At 34.0% G+C, this 18,438-nt stretch overlaps 1 protein-coding gene across 6 annotated transcripts in view; it reads right to left on the bottom strand.

Annotated features, from left to right (window-relative positions):
* Positions 1-3,802: 3,802 nt before the first annotated feature.
* Positions 3,803-18,438, bottom strand: part of STXBP5 (syntaxin binding protein 5) — a 158,648-nt gene continuing 144,012 nt past the window's right edge. For all 6 annotated transcript variants that reach the window (XM_061428241.1, XM_061428243.1, XM_061428244.1 and 3 more), the window contains 3 exons: positions 15,075-15,186; positions 10,927-11,147; positions 3,803-8,885 (listed from right to left, as the gene is read on the bottom strand). In XM_061428241.1, the coding sequence (XP_061284225.1) occupies positions 8,844-8,885; positions 10,927-11,147; positions 15,075-15,186 (375 nt within the window). In that variant the 3' untranslated portion in view covers positions 3,803-8,843. The remainder of the gene's footprint in view (positions 8,886-10,926; positions 11,148-15,074; positions 15,187-18,438) is intronic.

Genomic DNA, 18,438 nt, shown 5'->3' with positions numbered 1-18,438 from the left:
GAAGCGAACTTATAAGAGAAATTAATGCAAAGACACTAAGATCTAAACTAGCATTTAAATAGCCTGGACTTCTTCTCTACGCTTTCTTATATACACCATGGCAGAGCCATTTATGAGCACATTCTTGACAGCCCCTCAGAATGTGTCTTATTCTCTGGGCCAGTGGTTCTTGTGAGTGTGGGAGTGAGTGCTAGTTAGAAGGAGAAGAGGGCCAGAAAGAGGGACCACCCTATAGGGAGTGTTTTGGAAATCTGTGGGGCCTTTTGCTGTTGCTGTTCTGGCAGTGTATTGAAAAACAACTTTTAAATTATAAATCACATTCATTTCATACCTCTGTAGTTATTAGGCTATTTTATCAATTAAAAAGATTTATTGGAGTACAGTTGATTTACAGTGTTGTATTATGTCAATTAAAAAAATTTACATATATAGGCAAGCAGGTCATCTACAGTCGACACATTGGAAAAGATTCTGATGCTAATAAAGATTGAGAGCAAAAGGAGAAAAGGGTGGTAGAGGATGAGATGGTTGAATGGCATCACTGACTCAATGGACATGAGCTTGGTTGAGTGGCATCACTGACTCAATGGACATGAACTTGGGCAAGCTCCAGGAGGTAGGGAGGGACAGGGAGGCCTGGCATGCTGCAATCCATGGGTCACAGAGTCAGACACAACTTAGTGACTGAACGATCACAACTATCTATGAATTCATTAGAGAGTATAGTAAAGGAAACATCCGAAATATCTGTGATGTAAATGGGAAACTGGTTCTAGGGCATGCTCTAGATTAGGCGTCTCCAAGTGTGGTGAGTGAGTCAGCAGTATCAATATCACCTGGGAACTTGTTGAAAATAGAAATTCTTATTACTCCAGACTTACTGAACAAGAAATTCTGGGGATGTGGCCCAGCAGTCTGTGTTTTATCAAGGTTTCCAGGAGATACTGATGCTCAAGTTTGAGCACAGCTGCTTGGACTAATGGTACCTGCAGTCACATTATTGTTAAAGGAACACAGAGGTTACTACCTTTTCTAATTTCAGTCTTCTGGCTTTTACACCTATGCAAAGCCAATGCTTTCTTGGTCAATCATTCTAGTGAAGAGGGCGGGGCTGGACCTGAGGGCTGTCAGCCCGGTGCTTTCTGTCACCTCACACCTCTCTAGCGCTTATGCTTCAAAATCAGCACAGGTCTTCTGTGAGCTAAACTGTTTTTATCTGTTGAGATTTTGCATGTCTGGAGATAACCATAAGGAATAGGGGTGGCATTATTGCTTATGAAAATTATTTACAAATTCACCCAATATTCGGTGTGGGGGACCTTGAGAAATATAAGGAATTATATTGCATCAGCCAAAAAGTTCCTTTGCATTTTTCCATACTATCTTATGAAATTTTTGGCCAACCCAACAGTATTTTGGACCCAAATTGGCAAAGAAATGTGCTTGGTTAAAATAAACATTAATAAAGAGTAAAGAGATTTGGGGTGAGAGGCACTGGAGAGACAGAGATAGGGAAAAGAAATAGAGAAAAAGGGAGGGAGGAAGGAAGGGGGAGAGAAATATTCAGAGATAAATTCAACCAGTCTTCTATTTGGGAGCAGACACACACACTCACACACACACATGCGTGTGCTCCCACGCTCACGGTGGGATAGTAACACTGCTGGTTAACAGTCCCTTAGGATACCTGGTGAGAGCTGTACTTGGTGTTCCATGGATGACAAATATGCAACAGACAAGTTAAATGCTTGAGTTTGATGTTTAAATGAAGCTCTCAGACTTCTATACTGTAATAACATAGTCTATATTCCCTGAAAATGCTCTTATGAATTGTGGACCTTACTTTTATGTGGTTTTTAACAGTGATAAAAAACTATGACGTTTCATTTTTAAAACAGCATACAATGAGACAATGTGACCAAAATTAAAGGTCAGAATATTTTCGTAAGTTTTGAGTGAATATATATATATATATATGTATATAGATGTTAATTAAAATTTGAAAAAGTATGACTGAGAGGTTTTTTCTTCTTTAAAGGATAACATTTGTACAAAAACTAAAAAAAAGTATTATTACACCAGCAGTCATATTATCTTTTAAAATAATGGAAGAAAATCAGAATCGTCTTATATAGGCCTATGAAGACTGACAATGACAAGAATATTTCTATCTAAAACAGTGAAAAGCACTGTACCATTTAAGCAGGGCACACCCTAAATTAAAGTTCTTTAAAAAGCCATGAACAGAGATATGAAGACAGTCTCTTTACTTTTCAAAATTTTATCACTTTATGCCTGTATTTTCTGGAAAAAATACTATTTCTTTGGATTACATAGAGGATCACTACCAAATGATCTACATCACTTTATAATAACTTAGATATTTCGTCTGTTCCATATCTAATAATTTTCTGAATGAAAGGTATCAATTGTAAAAATTAACCTTTGCAAAGTCGCACCTTTCCATTGTTACACCATACTGAAAACTCTTCTTAAAGGCTCAGATAATACGAGGAGACATGACTGCCACCATGTGGGCAATAAGATGATACAGATTTCAAAATCAAATAAACCTTCAATTTAATAAAAGAATGACCATATTCTTTATTCTGAAAATGCAATGGAAACAATGATAAGAATGGTCAGTCCTCTGTGAGCTCCATGTTCTATATCCATCAATGTGATGTTCATTTTTGGTACAAGTAGGTGGGACACTGACAAAATTAACTAGCAAAATGCCATTACAGAAATTATCTAGTCTCACTGCCTCGTGTGTTCCACAGGCCCACAGCATGTTATTACTTGGGAGCCTGTTGGAGATGCAAAGTCACGCCCCACCTTAGAAACTTGGAATCCAAATCTCAATTTTGACAAGATGCTGAGGATTGTCCTACATGCTCAAGGTCAAGATGCTTTCATCTGCAGCTGGACCCCCGCCCTTACCTGTACTTCCCACTCAATGAAGGGGCGGGTAACTTTCACCAAAAAGTTCAGATAGTTAAGAAAAGTATTGCTTGTTTTACTTGAATTATCTGATTAACTTGACTTTTCCTTTGCAGATGTAGAAATCTACTTCATTATTTGCTGAGGTTAAACTACTGGATTAATTCCACAATTTAGAGAAAAAATTAAAACAAATTTTTCCAAAAAAAAGGGCTTATTTAGTTTTCAGAGAGATTAGAGTATTTTATTTTGCCCAATCAGAGCCCTTCAGCATAAAGAGACATTCATATACATATATATGAACATTTTCCAGAAACATTAATTTATAATACATGTTTTAAAATACCAGCTTAACGGTATTTATTTACAAAAATATTTCATTACCTACTTTTAAACCTTTTGCTGTGATGACAGTTTGTAAAGTACAGGAATGCAAAATAACTACAAAGTTTAACACATTTTTCCGTGTTTGCAATAGTGCTTTTTTTTTTTTTTTTTTAATGAAACAGTACACAGAGATGGGTTTTTTAATCATATTGAAAATGCATATTCCAGCAATCACCTTTGAGATAGTTACTGGACTGAGCAAGATTTAAAAAAAAAAAAGTAAGTGCAGCAACTGAAAACTATCTGCATGTACATTTCAAGGTGGACACAAGCTCGAGCTCTGTATCAAGCATGCTTGCCCCTGAAGTGGACAGTGTTAGCAAAACTTAATCTTGCTCTTTTAACATTGTTTTTGGTGTTGCATTTACAATGAACCAATAGTATAACTAGAAAGCAAGATGTTTTTCCAGTTCTATCATGTTAAGCAGAGGTCACACCTAAGGATCACAGTACCATTTATTTACAAAAACAAACAAAAAAAAATTTAAAATTTAAAACATGATTTACCCTTTTTGCATTACTGTCTATTGGTATGTTGAATCTGTTTCCAATTCCTTACATTGTCTTCAGTGGAAGCAAAATTTAAACAACACAAAACACACTGCATAAAAAAAAACCCAAAACTCCCAAATAAATAGGATTCCATTGTCATTAGCCTATATCCATTTTAAATGCCCAAGCCAAACAACCTACAATAAATTAATACTGATTTATTTACATCACATACACTATAAAATTTTAATTTAACCTATAAGCCTCATTGTGAAATACTGGCAAAACTGACATTCATGATTTTTCTGATGTAAAGAGTGCAATAAAAAGCGCAATTACACATAGTCCTGGACTACTGCACTCCATTTGTAAATGAGCTGTGTCTAGTAATTTAAGACTGTATTAGAAACTGAAGAAAGCAATGTTATAACCTTGACAACTGGGAAGTTATTAAAACCATTTAATTCAGCTGAGAAAGGTAAGCAAAAGTTTTCCCTTTAATTTTGTTGTTGTTACCACTATTTTCTGTCCACAGAACCTTTAAAACTTCTGTGGTATAGTAAGATCATTAATATTCACAGGAAAAATAATTCCCATAGCACTTTACAAGAAATTGATCAGTGATGAAAAGTATAATTAAAAAAAACTGTGAACAGTATCTTCACATTCATTTTCAAATGAAAAAAAAATAACTTATGGGCATAAATTTCAACTCAAGAAAACAAACACCCTGAAAGGGAAAAGAACAAAAAGAAGACACTTAAAGATAGAGAAATGCTCTTTTTCAAAGTAAATACAGATTAAAAAGTCTAGGAATATTGATCAAGTATCAAACTGATAAGGAACAAATTCTATAAACTACAAAATAAAAACCTTCATTGACAAAAATACATAAACTCTGTTTTCATTTTTGGAAATTTATTTTTAAAAAAGGTAGAAGAAAATATCTGGAAAACTATTTTAAATATATATATATATATATATATTTTAAAACAATAGTTAAGGTAGGCATCCAACAGCAAGCTGCAGGTATTGAGAAAGACCTTGTAATTATTGTTGTGGGCATTTTCCCCAAAATAAAATTAATATTTGAAAATGCTCAATAGAGGGTTTCTTTTAACCATAGGAATGGTATCTTTCCTGTCATGTGTGAAGACTTTTGAATGATGTATGCTTCTTTAAAATTAATTGTATCTCGATATGAGATACCAGTATTTCTTATTATAAGCGTAAAACATAACTTTTTGTATGGATAATATACATACTTTTTAAGTACTTCGACTTAAACTTAACAAGTTCACCATTTTTAAAATTAAAGAATACATTTATAAAAATTCCATTTTAAAACTAAAAGTATATTCTCTAGCAGTATGTATAAATATAACATGTTACTGTATGATCTTAAAACAAATCTGAAAGTGTTGCAATAATTTAAGACCTAGAACACTGAAACAAACAGCATATGATTTTACTATTTTTTATCCTTGAAAACTATATAAAACCCTATTGAAGGTTTTAAAACTATGATCAGTTTAATTGTTTAAACTAGCAGCATATTCATGATTTTGGTATGTTTTATACATATGTGTCACTTGATTTGAATGGAGAAATGTGAATTCAATGACAATAAAAAGTCTTCTTTACCTAAAAAAGTGCAGAAAAAATTCAAGTTTAAAGTTCAGTGCTCTTTATTTTGCAAAAACAAACAAAATCCCAAAAGTTAAAATGTAAAATAAATGTTTGCCACACAAAATTTACCTTTGGATATAGCTTTTCTAATGTCACATGAGAAAATGCCTTAAGCAAAACATATATGGAATCTAGAACTCAGGGTGAAACTTTGAAGTCCATGGTGTCTTTCGCCTATTTTTCCTTTCCTCAGTTGTTTTCCCACCACTCCTGTAATCAAAAACTATGTAACACTTTCAGACTTGTTTAAAACATTTATCTACACAAAATAACTTCAGAGAAACCTACAATTAAAAAGTTCTAAGGAAAAGAGATATGTCTTTCTTTAAAGTTCTGTACTTAAACTGTCATCTACTACACATAATAACAGACCATTAGCAGCATTTTTTCACATCCATAAGAAAATCAAATTAAGAAGTTAGCAATAGCTCAGTTATATCTATAACCATTTTTGGAAACAGTACAATTGAAATGCAAACCAAGGGAATTAAGATGATGCAAAACTTCAAATGATGTAATATACAGAAGTTATCAGAAAGTTTCAAATAATCTTCTAAAGCAAATACATATGGATTTTGGTTTGAAAAGTGAAATGAACCAGATATGTGGTACATATATGGAAACCACTTCCTATTGACAGACTGCTAGTCAATGAATACTTCAATGATTTTAGAGTCAAGGACAAAGGCAACAAAAAATAATGTTTGAAGATATGGAGGAAGCACATAAAAATCTTTCATTTTTCTAATATTTTCTATTTTGACTTTTTTTTTTTTGGTTTGTTTTCCTGAAATCTTGGCTTGCTGGTGACTATAACTTTTTGTGTTAGAAAAAAAATAGAGATGTTACCTCTCAAATTACAATAAATTCCCTGGGTTAGTTATTACTGCAGACTGTCTCTTATCTACAGACTGAATCAAGTATAACTCTGAGAAGCTTATTTCCTATTTTCAAAAATACTTCAAGCTTTCTAATCCTACGTGAGTTTCTAGTTTGCTGTGCATAATTTGTAGATTAATTTAAAAATGAAATAAAATAACTCGAAATATTGATTCAAGGTTTTCTTATAAAATCCACCTCAGGTAAATGTATTTACTTCTCTATTTGAAAATAATTACAAGATTGGTTCATTTTATATACAACAGGAAAAATGACAGTTGATATAAAAATTAAGTTGATATACAATTAACACAAAACAACATAGCAAATCAAATAATTGGAGCTAATATGCCCTTACACATGAATGGGGAACCAACCATTCATGTATATTACTTTACTTAGTGCTTCTCAACTTCAAATCCATTAACTACTGATTTTACTGATGACACGAAACTGTACCTTTAAAAAATGGCCTTTGAAAACTTCCTGTGACACATCATGGAACAGTGGGTTTATTAGATAATATATGACACAAATTAAGCAATTTGTAAACTGCTACATGTTCATTATAAAGCTGGCATTAACTAAACAGAAATGTTACTCATAGGTCTTCCTACAAATTCAAAAACTTTTGAAAATGACTGTATTTTAAAAATATTTCTTTTGGCTTGATCAATCATCTCTATCACATATATTCAATCTCTCCCTAATGACAAAGTAAATTTTAATGTAAACTTTCATATCCCGTAGTGCACGTCATAAAATGTAAACATAAGAGCTTTATCAATGAAAACAGTAAAGAGGAAAAACACAAAACAGACTTGTGAAATTAACATGTTCTATATAAACCTTTAATGATTGTATGGAATAGAAAAACAACCATCATGTTTGCTATCAATTTGTGCTCTGATTATTTCTTAATGACAAAAGAAAATGGTTTTAAACTATTTTTTTGGTAGAAGAAAATATTTTAAATTTCATTAAGTATAATGCTTATAGATTATTCATCCTTTGTCGCTTTCAGAACGATCGGTAATAATCTTGGATGAGCCTGCAGAATGAGCTCACCTACTTCCGGGTCTATCCCATTATCTCTCTTCTGTCTGTGTGTGCTGTTTTAGTACCAGTCACTTACTGTCCACTGATGGTCTCATTTGCTTTATACTCCAGTACAGAAATAATTTAGTTACCAAAATGCACGTATTTTCCTTTTCGGTTTTTCAAAACCTTGAAAGGACACGTACAGATTTATAGTATATTTCTACAGAAAATACTTTGTAGGTCAGACTAGACTCTTAGATAATTATTGACAATGGATGCTTTTGAGTTTTTCCATGCGACGGCATGTGCACTAAGAGTTAATTGCCTCATCACCTGAGTGTACTGGAACTGTTAGCAAATGAAGGGCGCTTTTTTTTATTTTTAAAGGGAGCTGAACATTTTACTGAAATAATGAAACATTTTTTAAAGCAATTTTAATCAAACAATGCAAAGGTACACTGGGTTAAACATTTTATAAAAATTCAAGCAAAATTAAAAACTTAGCTGATTTCAACATCTCCACAAATTTAACCAGTAAGTATTTTGGTCAAATCCACCTTTAGCTGAATTAATGAGCACAATGACAAGGGACATTGAAGTATTCTCCTCAGCACAATGGAGGTTTTTCTCACTTTCCACACTGCACAGTCACTACATGGAAACTCCCAGAATGATGAGCAGTTCAGTCATGCTCTACACTTTTCTTTTCAATGAAAAGTGATGTATCGCCTTGTTTTGCTTTTGACAAAATATGGACTAAACACAAGTATACAATAACAAGAATCCAAGGGTAGCCCATACACAAGTCAACTATGTGTATGTTTTTATTATTTAAAGCCCACCATTCAGCTTATCTGTCTAAAGATATGGTAACAAACAGTTTGTTGTTGTTTTTTTTCACTAATGATACTGATGACCAGTCAGCTGAAGGGAGGGAAAGTCCAAGACAGCAGTTTATACTTCAGTCAATGATACAAACATAACTGCTTCAGCTTCGAGACTTCTGACTTACTGCTTCTCCCTCAAAGAGGTCAAACACTGATGGAAACAGGACAGCACGGAATCTGTTGGCATATGAAAGTTTAATACAGGAATGATCCAGGAATAGTCCCTGCCACGTCTCCTCGAATCCCTCTGTTTCTTCATTTGTAACATGTGACCACCATGCTAATTCCCAGACTGTCAGCTCATAGCTGGCCCGCACCATCTACTCCTCCTTGAGTGTGTGTGAGCACGCCTCAGTTAAAGCCACACGACTGAGGTAAGACAGGGCGTGATTGTGCTAGGAAAGAGCAGTATCCAGTGACAAACATCCCTTTCTTGTTAACTTTCTAAAGTGAAATCAATAACATAAAAAAGGAAAATTCTTTTTCCTTCTGGCTGATGTTGAACTTTAGCTGGGTTTCTGGTTATCAGAACTGGTACCACTTCTTATCTTTGTATTTCAACATCATCTAAAGGGGAGAAAATAAGAAAAAAACATGTTTAAAAAATGTTTAAGAATAACAACAGAATAACAGAATAAAAACATTTATAAACTGGTTTCTATAGTTTTCTAAAACATTAAAATTATTCTGAAGCATTCTACAGTTTTTAATATTCAGTATTCATACTGAACGCAAGAAATAAGAACTGTTCTGTTTCAAGGAAAAAAAGACTATAACTATGAAGAACAAGCATAGAAGGTCCTCACATTTCTTAAAAGACATGATATAAGTAAGTTTTAGCTCAGTGCATTCTTTGGTGACATAAGCTAATAACTTAAAAAATAAGTAACTTTCAGTTCTCTTAACTGAATTAAAAATAAAGCTTAAAGAACCTGGAGAAGGCAAGGCCGAGACTAGTACTGCTGCCGTCTACAGTTTGCTGAGCCATGCATGTTCCCTGCATGGATTCACTTGATCCTCACAACTCTATGTGCTGGGCATCGTTAGTCTCCCTGTTTTACAAATGAAGAAACTGAGGCTTAAAGAGGTTAGCCAAGATAACACAGTGGTGAAACTGGGATTTGAACTCATGTAGTCTAATCTAAAAACCCAAGATTTAACCAACTCAATGTACTGTCTTTTTTATACTCTCAAATATGGCTGAGGAACATTTGGTAGAAGGGAAAAGCTAACAGGTAGGGATTAAGCTCTTGGCTAAATATTTAGACTGTAGATACATTCTGAGGCTGACTGAAATGTTACATGCCTTAGAGATCATAGTCAGGTTCATTGTTATGTGAACATAAGTCTTGACTTAGATTTGAAGGCATGGTGGGCTGCCGTCTATGGGGTCGCACAGAGTTGGACACGACTGAAGTGACTTAGCAGCAGCAGCAGCCTTTTTCTGAGATGTGTGGCCCTCATACAAGGACTCACAAAAATCTCTTTGAAAACCTGGAAAAATCTCTTAGCTCAAGTTACCTCTTTCATACATGCTAGCTGTCAACATTATTGAGCAAGCAAGAGATGGCTTTTGACCTAAAGTTTAAAGAAGAGCTATTACTGACAGACTGGGTACTCAAATGTAAAAACAACCTTAATACGGTGTCTTCAGGTAATAAAAGCAAAATGTCTTTGAGGGCTAGGCTAGGAACTAAATGTGAGAAGTAGCCCAGTATGAAGTATCAGGGAGTGGCAGACCTGTCAAAATGAGAAACATGTACTCCATTCCACCTGCTGCTGTTGCTAAGTCACCTCAGTCGTGTCCTACTCTGTGCGACCCCAGAGACTGCAGCCCACCAGGCTCCCCTGTCCCTAGGATTCTCCAGGCAAGAGTACTGGAGTGGGTTGCCAGTTCCTTCTCCAATGCATGAAAGTGAAAGTGAAGTCGCTCAGTCGTGCCGGACTCTTAGCGACCCCATGGATTGCAGCCTACCAGGCTCCTCTGCCCATGAGATTTTCCAGGCCAGAGTACTGGAGTGGGTTGCCATTGCCTTCTCTGCCATTCCACCTAACAGACTTCAGTTTTTCAAGGGTGTTACTCTGGCTAACAAAGTGTATTTGTAGGAGGGCCAATTAGGGCTCCCTTACTTCATAGTCTCTGTTTCTAACCTCCACTACAGCTTCCTCGTTCATCAAGATGAATTCACTGCAAAAATGCACATTACTCCTCTGCATGAATTGGTCTACAGACACATTTAGTATCATTTCCCTGGATTAAATCTACCTAAAGAATCAAGAGATAAATTATTTTCTTTTCTAGCAGAAGTTAGTAGTACAATCTGAGGAATTTAGGAAAATTAACTTTGTTTTTATTGATTTTGTTTAAAAGAAAAGCCTGAAGGGGGAGCAGGTTCCTTCAAAATTAATGAACTTCAGTTAAGAGATCAAAGGCTACTTAGAGTCTTGTAATGGTTCCCTCTAGTGGCAAAATTTAGGAATCTGCAACCATACTGAGGATATGAGAAGAAAATTTGTGTGTCAAAATACAACAGATATAAAAATACAATAATTTTCATACTTGCTTTATCTAGGCTTTTTGCCTTAGGTATCTGTTTGACAGACATACCTCGTGAGCATGTTTAGAGAATGAGTCTGCACTGGATAACATAGCTGCAGTTCTTTCTTCCAGGTCGCTAAGTTTCTGCCCTCTCTCGTCCAGTGCCAGCCGGGCTCGTGCGAGTTCACCAACAACACCAGATGCCGCTCCTTTCACGCCTTCAATGCCACCAGGGCCAGGGATGTGCTGAGCAAGGCTCCTTGAAGCCTTTCCTGAGGACGATTCTCCAACTGAATGATTTGACACATGAAAGAGTAACCCAGAAAATGAAAACTTTAATTAATGTAAAATTCTATCTTCTGATAGCATTAAAACACACTTGACTGACAATATAATTGAAGTATTTTTATATATTACTTTGTAATTATTATGTATTTTATTATGATTGTTTTAGCAATTAACTTTTAGATACTTTTCAAGTATATAGAAATACAACATATATTAATAAATATTTCATTCTAGTTCATATAGTAGAACTTGAGCAAAAAAGTGACAATTATTTGTTGGAATGGATGATGGGTACACTGATACCACTTTAATAACAGTAAAAAAATCACTCTTAAGTGTCCAAAAATTAAAGATATTTAAATTCAAAGACACAGATTTAAATATACGTATTTGTTTTATTCACTCTGTACTTTCCTCACACTTGAAATACTATGCTTCGGCTTAGAAGAAAAATGTAGAATTTATTCAGTATTTCTTTTCAGTCTCCAAAAGTTGTATGTAACCACATTCCTTTCTTTCTATCCATTTATCTTGTTGCTTACCAAATAGATCACGTTTGTCTTCAACAGATCTCAGGAATTTATTGCTTCCTTTTTCTTTGCAACCTAGACCCTCATGACCTAACAACCTAATGCCTGCAAGTCTTCAAAATTCTGTTAAAAACTGATGTCAGATTCCCTCTTACTTTAGTATACATTCTTTCTTTAGAAATGTAATTCATACCATAAAATTTACTCCTAAACAATTCAGTAACTTGAAGTTTATTCAGAAGGCTGTACAACTACTAATTCTCAAGCATTTTTATCACTCAAAAACAAAACACCCAAACAACTACATGATTATTAGCAATGACTTTCCATTTCCTCGTCGTCTCAGTCCTTGGCAATCAATAATCCCCTCTGTCTCCATAAATTTTCCTATTCTGAACATTTCATACAAATGATTCACACACTTCTTTCACTTAATGTCAAGATTCAATCATATGGTAGCATGTGGCAGTACTTCATCCTTTTTAATAATCGAGTAATATTCTATTGTATGGATATGGATATATAATATTTTGTTTATCTATTCATCAGTTGATGGGCATTTGAGTTGTTGCCACTTTTTGGCTGTTATGAATAGTGCTGCTATGAACATCTGTACGTTTTTGTGTGAACACATGTTTTCAATTCTCTTGGGTGTACACTTAGTCATGGAATTGTTGGGTCACGTAACTTCATGTTTAACTTCTTGAGAAATTGCTGGAGTTTTCCAAAGAGGTTACACTATTTTATATTTCCACCAGCAACTTGTAAGGGTTCCAATTTCTCCATATTCTTGAGAAGATCATCTTTTTGAATACAGCCATCCTGGTAAATGTGAAGTGGTATTTCATGGTGGTTTTCATTTGCATTTCTCTAACGACAAAAGATATTGAGCATCTTTGCATGTGTTTATTGGCAATTTGTATGTTTTCTTTGGAGAAAAGTCTATTTAAACCCTTTGCCCATTTAAAATTGGACTATTTGGCTTTTTATTGTTGAGTAAGAATAAAAAAATTTTAAGAATTTTTTTTAACACTCTGGCTATTAGACTCAATAGATATCATTATGTTTTCTTACTTCTAATTTTAGAACTCAATTTATTGTTTTCTTTGGTTGGTTTTGATTTAGGTGTCATATCTGAGAAACCATTGTGTAATCTAAGGTTGCAAAGATTTACACTTAGGTTTTCTTCTAAGAGTTTTATAGTTTTAGCTCTTACATTGAGGTCTTTGATCCATTTTGAGTTATTAATTTTTGTGTATGGTATGAGTTGGATTCTCTTGCATGTGGATATCCACTGTCCCAACACCATCTGTTAAAAGACCACTCTTTCACCATTGGAGTTTCTTGGCGTCCATGTAGAAAATCACCTGACCACACATGTATGGGCTTATTTCTGGACATTCAATTCTTTTCCATTGGTCTATGTATCCATTCTAATGCCTGTACCACACTATCTTGATCGATTCCCGATTTGTAACAACACTGGAAATCAAAATGTGACTCAGATCTTTTTTCTTTACAAAAAAAATTGTGTGTGTGTGTGTGTGGCTATTTTGAATCCTTTCCATTTCCATATGAATCTTAGAAGCAGCTTATTTCTTTCTTCAAAAAACCGGCTTGGACTTTGACAGGGATTGTGTTGAATATATAGATCAATATGGGGAGTACTGCCGTCTCAGCAACATTAAATTTTCCAATCCATGAACGCAGATATTAATCCATTTATGTCTTAATTTCTTTAAATGATGTTTTTAGCATATTTTTTAGTGTATGTTCTAGTATTTCATCTTTTTGATAAAGGAAACTCCTTTCTTAATTTTTGTTTTGTCCATTGCTAGTGTATAGAAATGCAATTGACTCTTTATATGGACCTTGTATCCTAAAATCTTGTTGAACATGTTTATTGCCTAGAATGTGTTTTATTTTTTAATTAAAATTTTATTTTGGCTGCACAGTGCAGCTTGCAGGATCTTATTCCCCAAGCAGGGATTGAGCCCCGGGCCACAGCAGTGGAAGCGCTGAGTCCTAACCACCAGTAGTGAACCACTGTGTGTGTGGTTTCCTGAAGATTTTCTACAGGCAGGGCTGTCATCTGCAAAGAGAGACAGTTTCATTCCTTCCATTCCAACTGCATGCCAACTATAGTCTTTTTGCCTAATTGCCCTGGTTAAAGACTCTAGTACAGTGTTAAACAGAAAAGGAGAGAACTTTTGAATTCCCAAATAAAATTTAGAGTAAGTTACAAAGTTTGGGGCAGCGAGTTGATAAGGGCTTCATTAAATGTTTATTTGTGTATATGCTCACATCAGTTTTACTCTTAAGCTATGGCTTAAGTCCTTAAGCTTGGTCCTTGGGGTCCTTTCAAAGAGGAAGCATTATTTATCAGGGTTGCCACCTTAGCCAATTCTGGGAGCCTACCTGGCTGGTCTTAACACAGTTCAGAACTGCAGCTTGCTGCTTTAGATTAGCGAAGTACTCCAGGGCAAAAGTGGCCTCAGGCTGCAATACTTACCACCTTTCCCCATGTGTATTTTCTTCATTATGTCGTTAGCTCATTGATGTTTATAAAAATTGAATTTTGTACAGCTTTATCAATTAATTTTGGTAAGAATGTTATTCTAAATAATCAGTCCCCCATGACTTGAAGAGCAGTCATTTTTTAAATGAATTACAACTGACCAATCCTCATTACCCAGATGACTGACCAATCATTAGAATAAATTTTTAAAATGAAACTGTACTACACTCTTACTTGCTAATATTTAGTCTTACAATTTTTCTAGTAAACTAAACAGAAAAGGAAAATTTTAGAATATTCTAGTAAAAAACAAAGAATAAAAGAAAATAAAAATTCAAGAATAGCTAATAGCTCTTATTTGAAAGAAAGGTGAAACATTCATCAATTTATTAGTTCATTCAAGGACCAGTTTCCAATTTGTGCCAATTCTATGGAAGATAGTACATGAACTAGACTTTACATTTTAAATAAGCTTCTAAGTGCAATGAGAGTAGTTCCGGAGGTTTTGTAAGATAAAATAAATGTTTATGTAAAAACTTTTTCGAAGTTAAGGTTATCAACTAAAGTCTATTACAGAATTAAAATAATAATAAAGATCATATTTAACGAAAGTTAGAAAATATTTTCAAATTACTCACTTAAAGTTTATTCCTTTTTAGCCTGAAGCCATGCTGATTTTGATTTGCTGAGTAAACTATTCCCCTGATTTGAGTTAGAATATGGCAGAAAACAATTTTATGCATTTTGCTAAAAGATGGATCCATCAATTGTCGTGACAGAGAGGAAAAAGGTGAACATAAATTTATACACGTAATAAAAATTTACATGGCTTGAATGTTTGTTTTATAGATATATTATCCAAATTAAATAAATCAACTTACATAGTTCTTCTCTATCAAGAGATTGTGCACCACCTCCAAACAAGCCTTTAAAGAATCCCCTGTTTGGTGCTTCAGGTGTTTCTACAGGAGTGAAGAGTTCACCCAACATTTCCTTTAAAATCAAAACAGATTGTAATTGTTAAAGTTTCAGGGACACTAAACTATAATCACAAAACCAGCCCTGTAAACTCTTTAACTAAAACTTATAACATCAGCTGTTGAGGTTCACAATTAATGAGCACATTTCAAATGATCAGATCTAGAACAGTCTGATTTGGTCAAACAGTAAATTAAGATTAATTTGATTAAGAGTAACTTGTTGTTTGCTACTTTGGCTAGATTACTTTCTTCACATTTTAAACAAAGATGATTTAAGCTTAAACTGTAAGGAGATTCCAATCTTTATGATAAAATATTCATATAACTATAACTCTTATTATCAAGAATTGGTAACTGTATTAATAACTAGGTCTTCTTACATTAGAAATAAGAAAATATATTAGCAAATGGAAGTCTAGTGTAATGATAGCTGAGTCAGAAAATCAGTAGTTTAGAAAGACACATCTTTTTTCATAAACATATGCTGGGAACAGAATTATGCCAACATACACCTGGAATTCCAGAAATCTGGCTGAGAGGTGGAAAGGCTTCTTTCTATACTGTCAGATTTTCCTGAAATTTTTGTCAATATTCTTCAGAGCACAGAAACGGTAAAGGTAAGTCAGCAGACAAGAAAAACTGCTGCCATTTTACTGACTTTGTAGATGAGACATAAAGAGAGAAGAGAAGTTTCTATAAAAGAAGGATGGTAGCAATATTATTTACAAGGCAACTCTGGGAACCTTTAAAAGCAAAATAAAAGTATAGTGAGGCTTGGGACTGCATTTCTGCCCAGTAAAGAGAAGTAGCTACGATGGAAATGACAAGTACACGAATGGTTCCAGGTAGTTCTGTCTGATATTACATTATAGTTGGAGCTAAAAATATGTACTTTTTAGAGTTTCTTTCTTAGGGCTGGGCTAAGCAAGTTAATAAAGGATGTCCCAAGATTTTACTTTTAGAAATATCCATATTTCTTTTTTTCATTTTTTGGTTGCACCTTTTGTTTTGTGGGATTTTAATTCCCTGACCAGAGATTGAGGCCAGGCCCTCAGCTATAATGAGAGCATGGAGTCTTAACCACTGACTGCCAGGGAATTCACAGGTACACCCGTATTAATGTTGTCTCCCCAACCAGATTATAAATGAAAGGAGATGTTAACAATATACAACACAGAGTTTCATTTATAAGGCTGAAGTGGATTGAAGGCTTTACATTTAAATTTTCTTTCCTCTTGATTTCTATAAAGTGGAGTAAAACTAGAATGAAAAACTCCCTAAAGTCAATCAATCAAACCTGTTAAAATCCACCATAGAATATACTAATACCTATTATTTAATTCAAATTTACATTTGCCTGTATAACAAAGGTGATTTTAGACATATTTCCAATCTTTTTTATACAATACTCTGCAGATTATAATTTAAACTGCATTTATTAAGTCGATACAACAAACTGCAAACAGCTACCATTTGAGTGTCTTTTATGCTAAATCAATAATAAGAGATATATAGACATATATAGAGCAACCCACTCCAGTATTCTTGCCTGGAGAATCCCAGGGACGGGGGAGCCTGGTGGGCTGCCGTCTATGGGGTCACACAGAGTCGGACACGACTAAAGCGACTTAGCAGCAGCAGCAGCAGCACAGAGTCACAGCATAGAGTAATACGACAGATATAGAGTCACAGCATAAAAATACACTCTTTCAAATTTACCTCACTTTAGAACAGTGGTTTACTCTTCTTACTTAGTATTTAATGATCATGTAATTTTGTAAGTATAAAGTAGGATATTTAAAATGCAGAGATTATAGTTATAAATTAAGAGTCACTATAGTGTACTGGGATGAGTATAAATTGGAACCACATGGACCTGGGTTTGATTCTCACCTCTGCCTTTTACATGCAGAGGGATCTTAGGCAAGTCAGTCTCTCAGAGAACTGGTTTCCGTAACTTTATAAAGAAGTAATATTAATACTTACCTCTCAGGAATGTTACCAGGATTAAAGATAATGAAGAATATCTTTAATGAGTTAAGGACAACACAAAATGCCAAGATTAGATACTGAGTGATGTATACATTAAATAGAAAAACCTCCTTTCACATGGAGATGAAACAAATTAGAAAATATGAAGTCATTTATCTTTAGATTACCATTGTGAACATATACCTTTAAAGGAAGTTTAAAATTAGGCATTTCTTAAAGAATCTGCACAGTCTGTGGTTAGTATTAGGATTTGGAGAGGAATACTGATGTTAAAAAAGTTATGTATTTCAATACCATTGAATAGTATCTTAAATACTTTTCATTTGTATTTAAATAAAAATTTTAATTATGATAAACATATTCTTTAGGATAATTAACTTTAATGACTAATAAACAATGGTGAAATCTAAATAGATTTTTATTATCTGTGATATTTCTCTACATCTAGTAATAGTAATACATCTGAAACAATGTCTGGAACTTTTAAACTACTCTAAAATATGAAGGTACAGAAACAAATATACTTGTCTGATGTTAGACAACTGTATCTCATTTGTGTTAATAAGTGATAAAATACAGGAATCTAATTTCATGAATGAGTCAATGCATACGCTTTATCACTTTTTTCTTAAACTGAACTGTAATATTAGCTGACTTATTTTATTACCTTCAGATGTACAACATAGTGATTCAATATTTGTACAGATCATACTCCATTTAAAGTTATCATGAAACTGGGCCATTCCTGGTGGCCCAGTAGCTAAGACTGTACTCCCAGTGCTGGGGGCCTGGGTTTGATTCCTGGTCAGGGAACTAGATCCCACATGCTGCAGTTAAAGAGCCTGCATACTACAACGAAGACAGAACTAAGACCTGAAGCAGCCAAACAAATGAATAAAAGTTAAAAAAAAAATGATAAAATATTGGCTGTAGTCCCCATGCTGTACAATATATCCTTATAGCTTATTTATTTTATACATAGTTGTAATCCGTTACCCTTATATTGCTCTTCTTTCCTGCCCTCTACCCGCTGGTAACCCCTAGTTTTCTACATGTCTGAGTCTGTTACTGTTTTATTATAGATATTTATTTTTTAGATTTCACATATAAGTGATAATATACTGTATGCCTTTCTCTGACTTATTTCACTAAGATATTATGGTATATAGGTAACTGGCAAAATTTCATTCTCATTTTGGCTAAGTAGTATTCCATCATATGTATGTATATGTGTGTGTATATCTATCTATCTATCACATTTTCTTTATCCATT

The sequence above is a fragment of the Bos javanicus genome, chromosome 9, assembly GCF_032452875.1.
Source record: "Bos javanicus breed banteng chromosome 9, ARS-OSU_banteng_1.0, whole genome shotgun sequence".
Lineage (NCBI taxonomy): Eukaryota > Metazoa > Chordata > Mammalia > Artiodactyla > Bovidae > Bos > Bos javanicus.
Note: the sequence above shows the minus strand (reverse complement) of the source record. Positions and strands in the feature narration are given on the sequence as shown.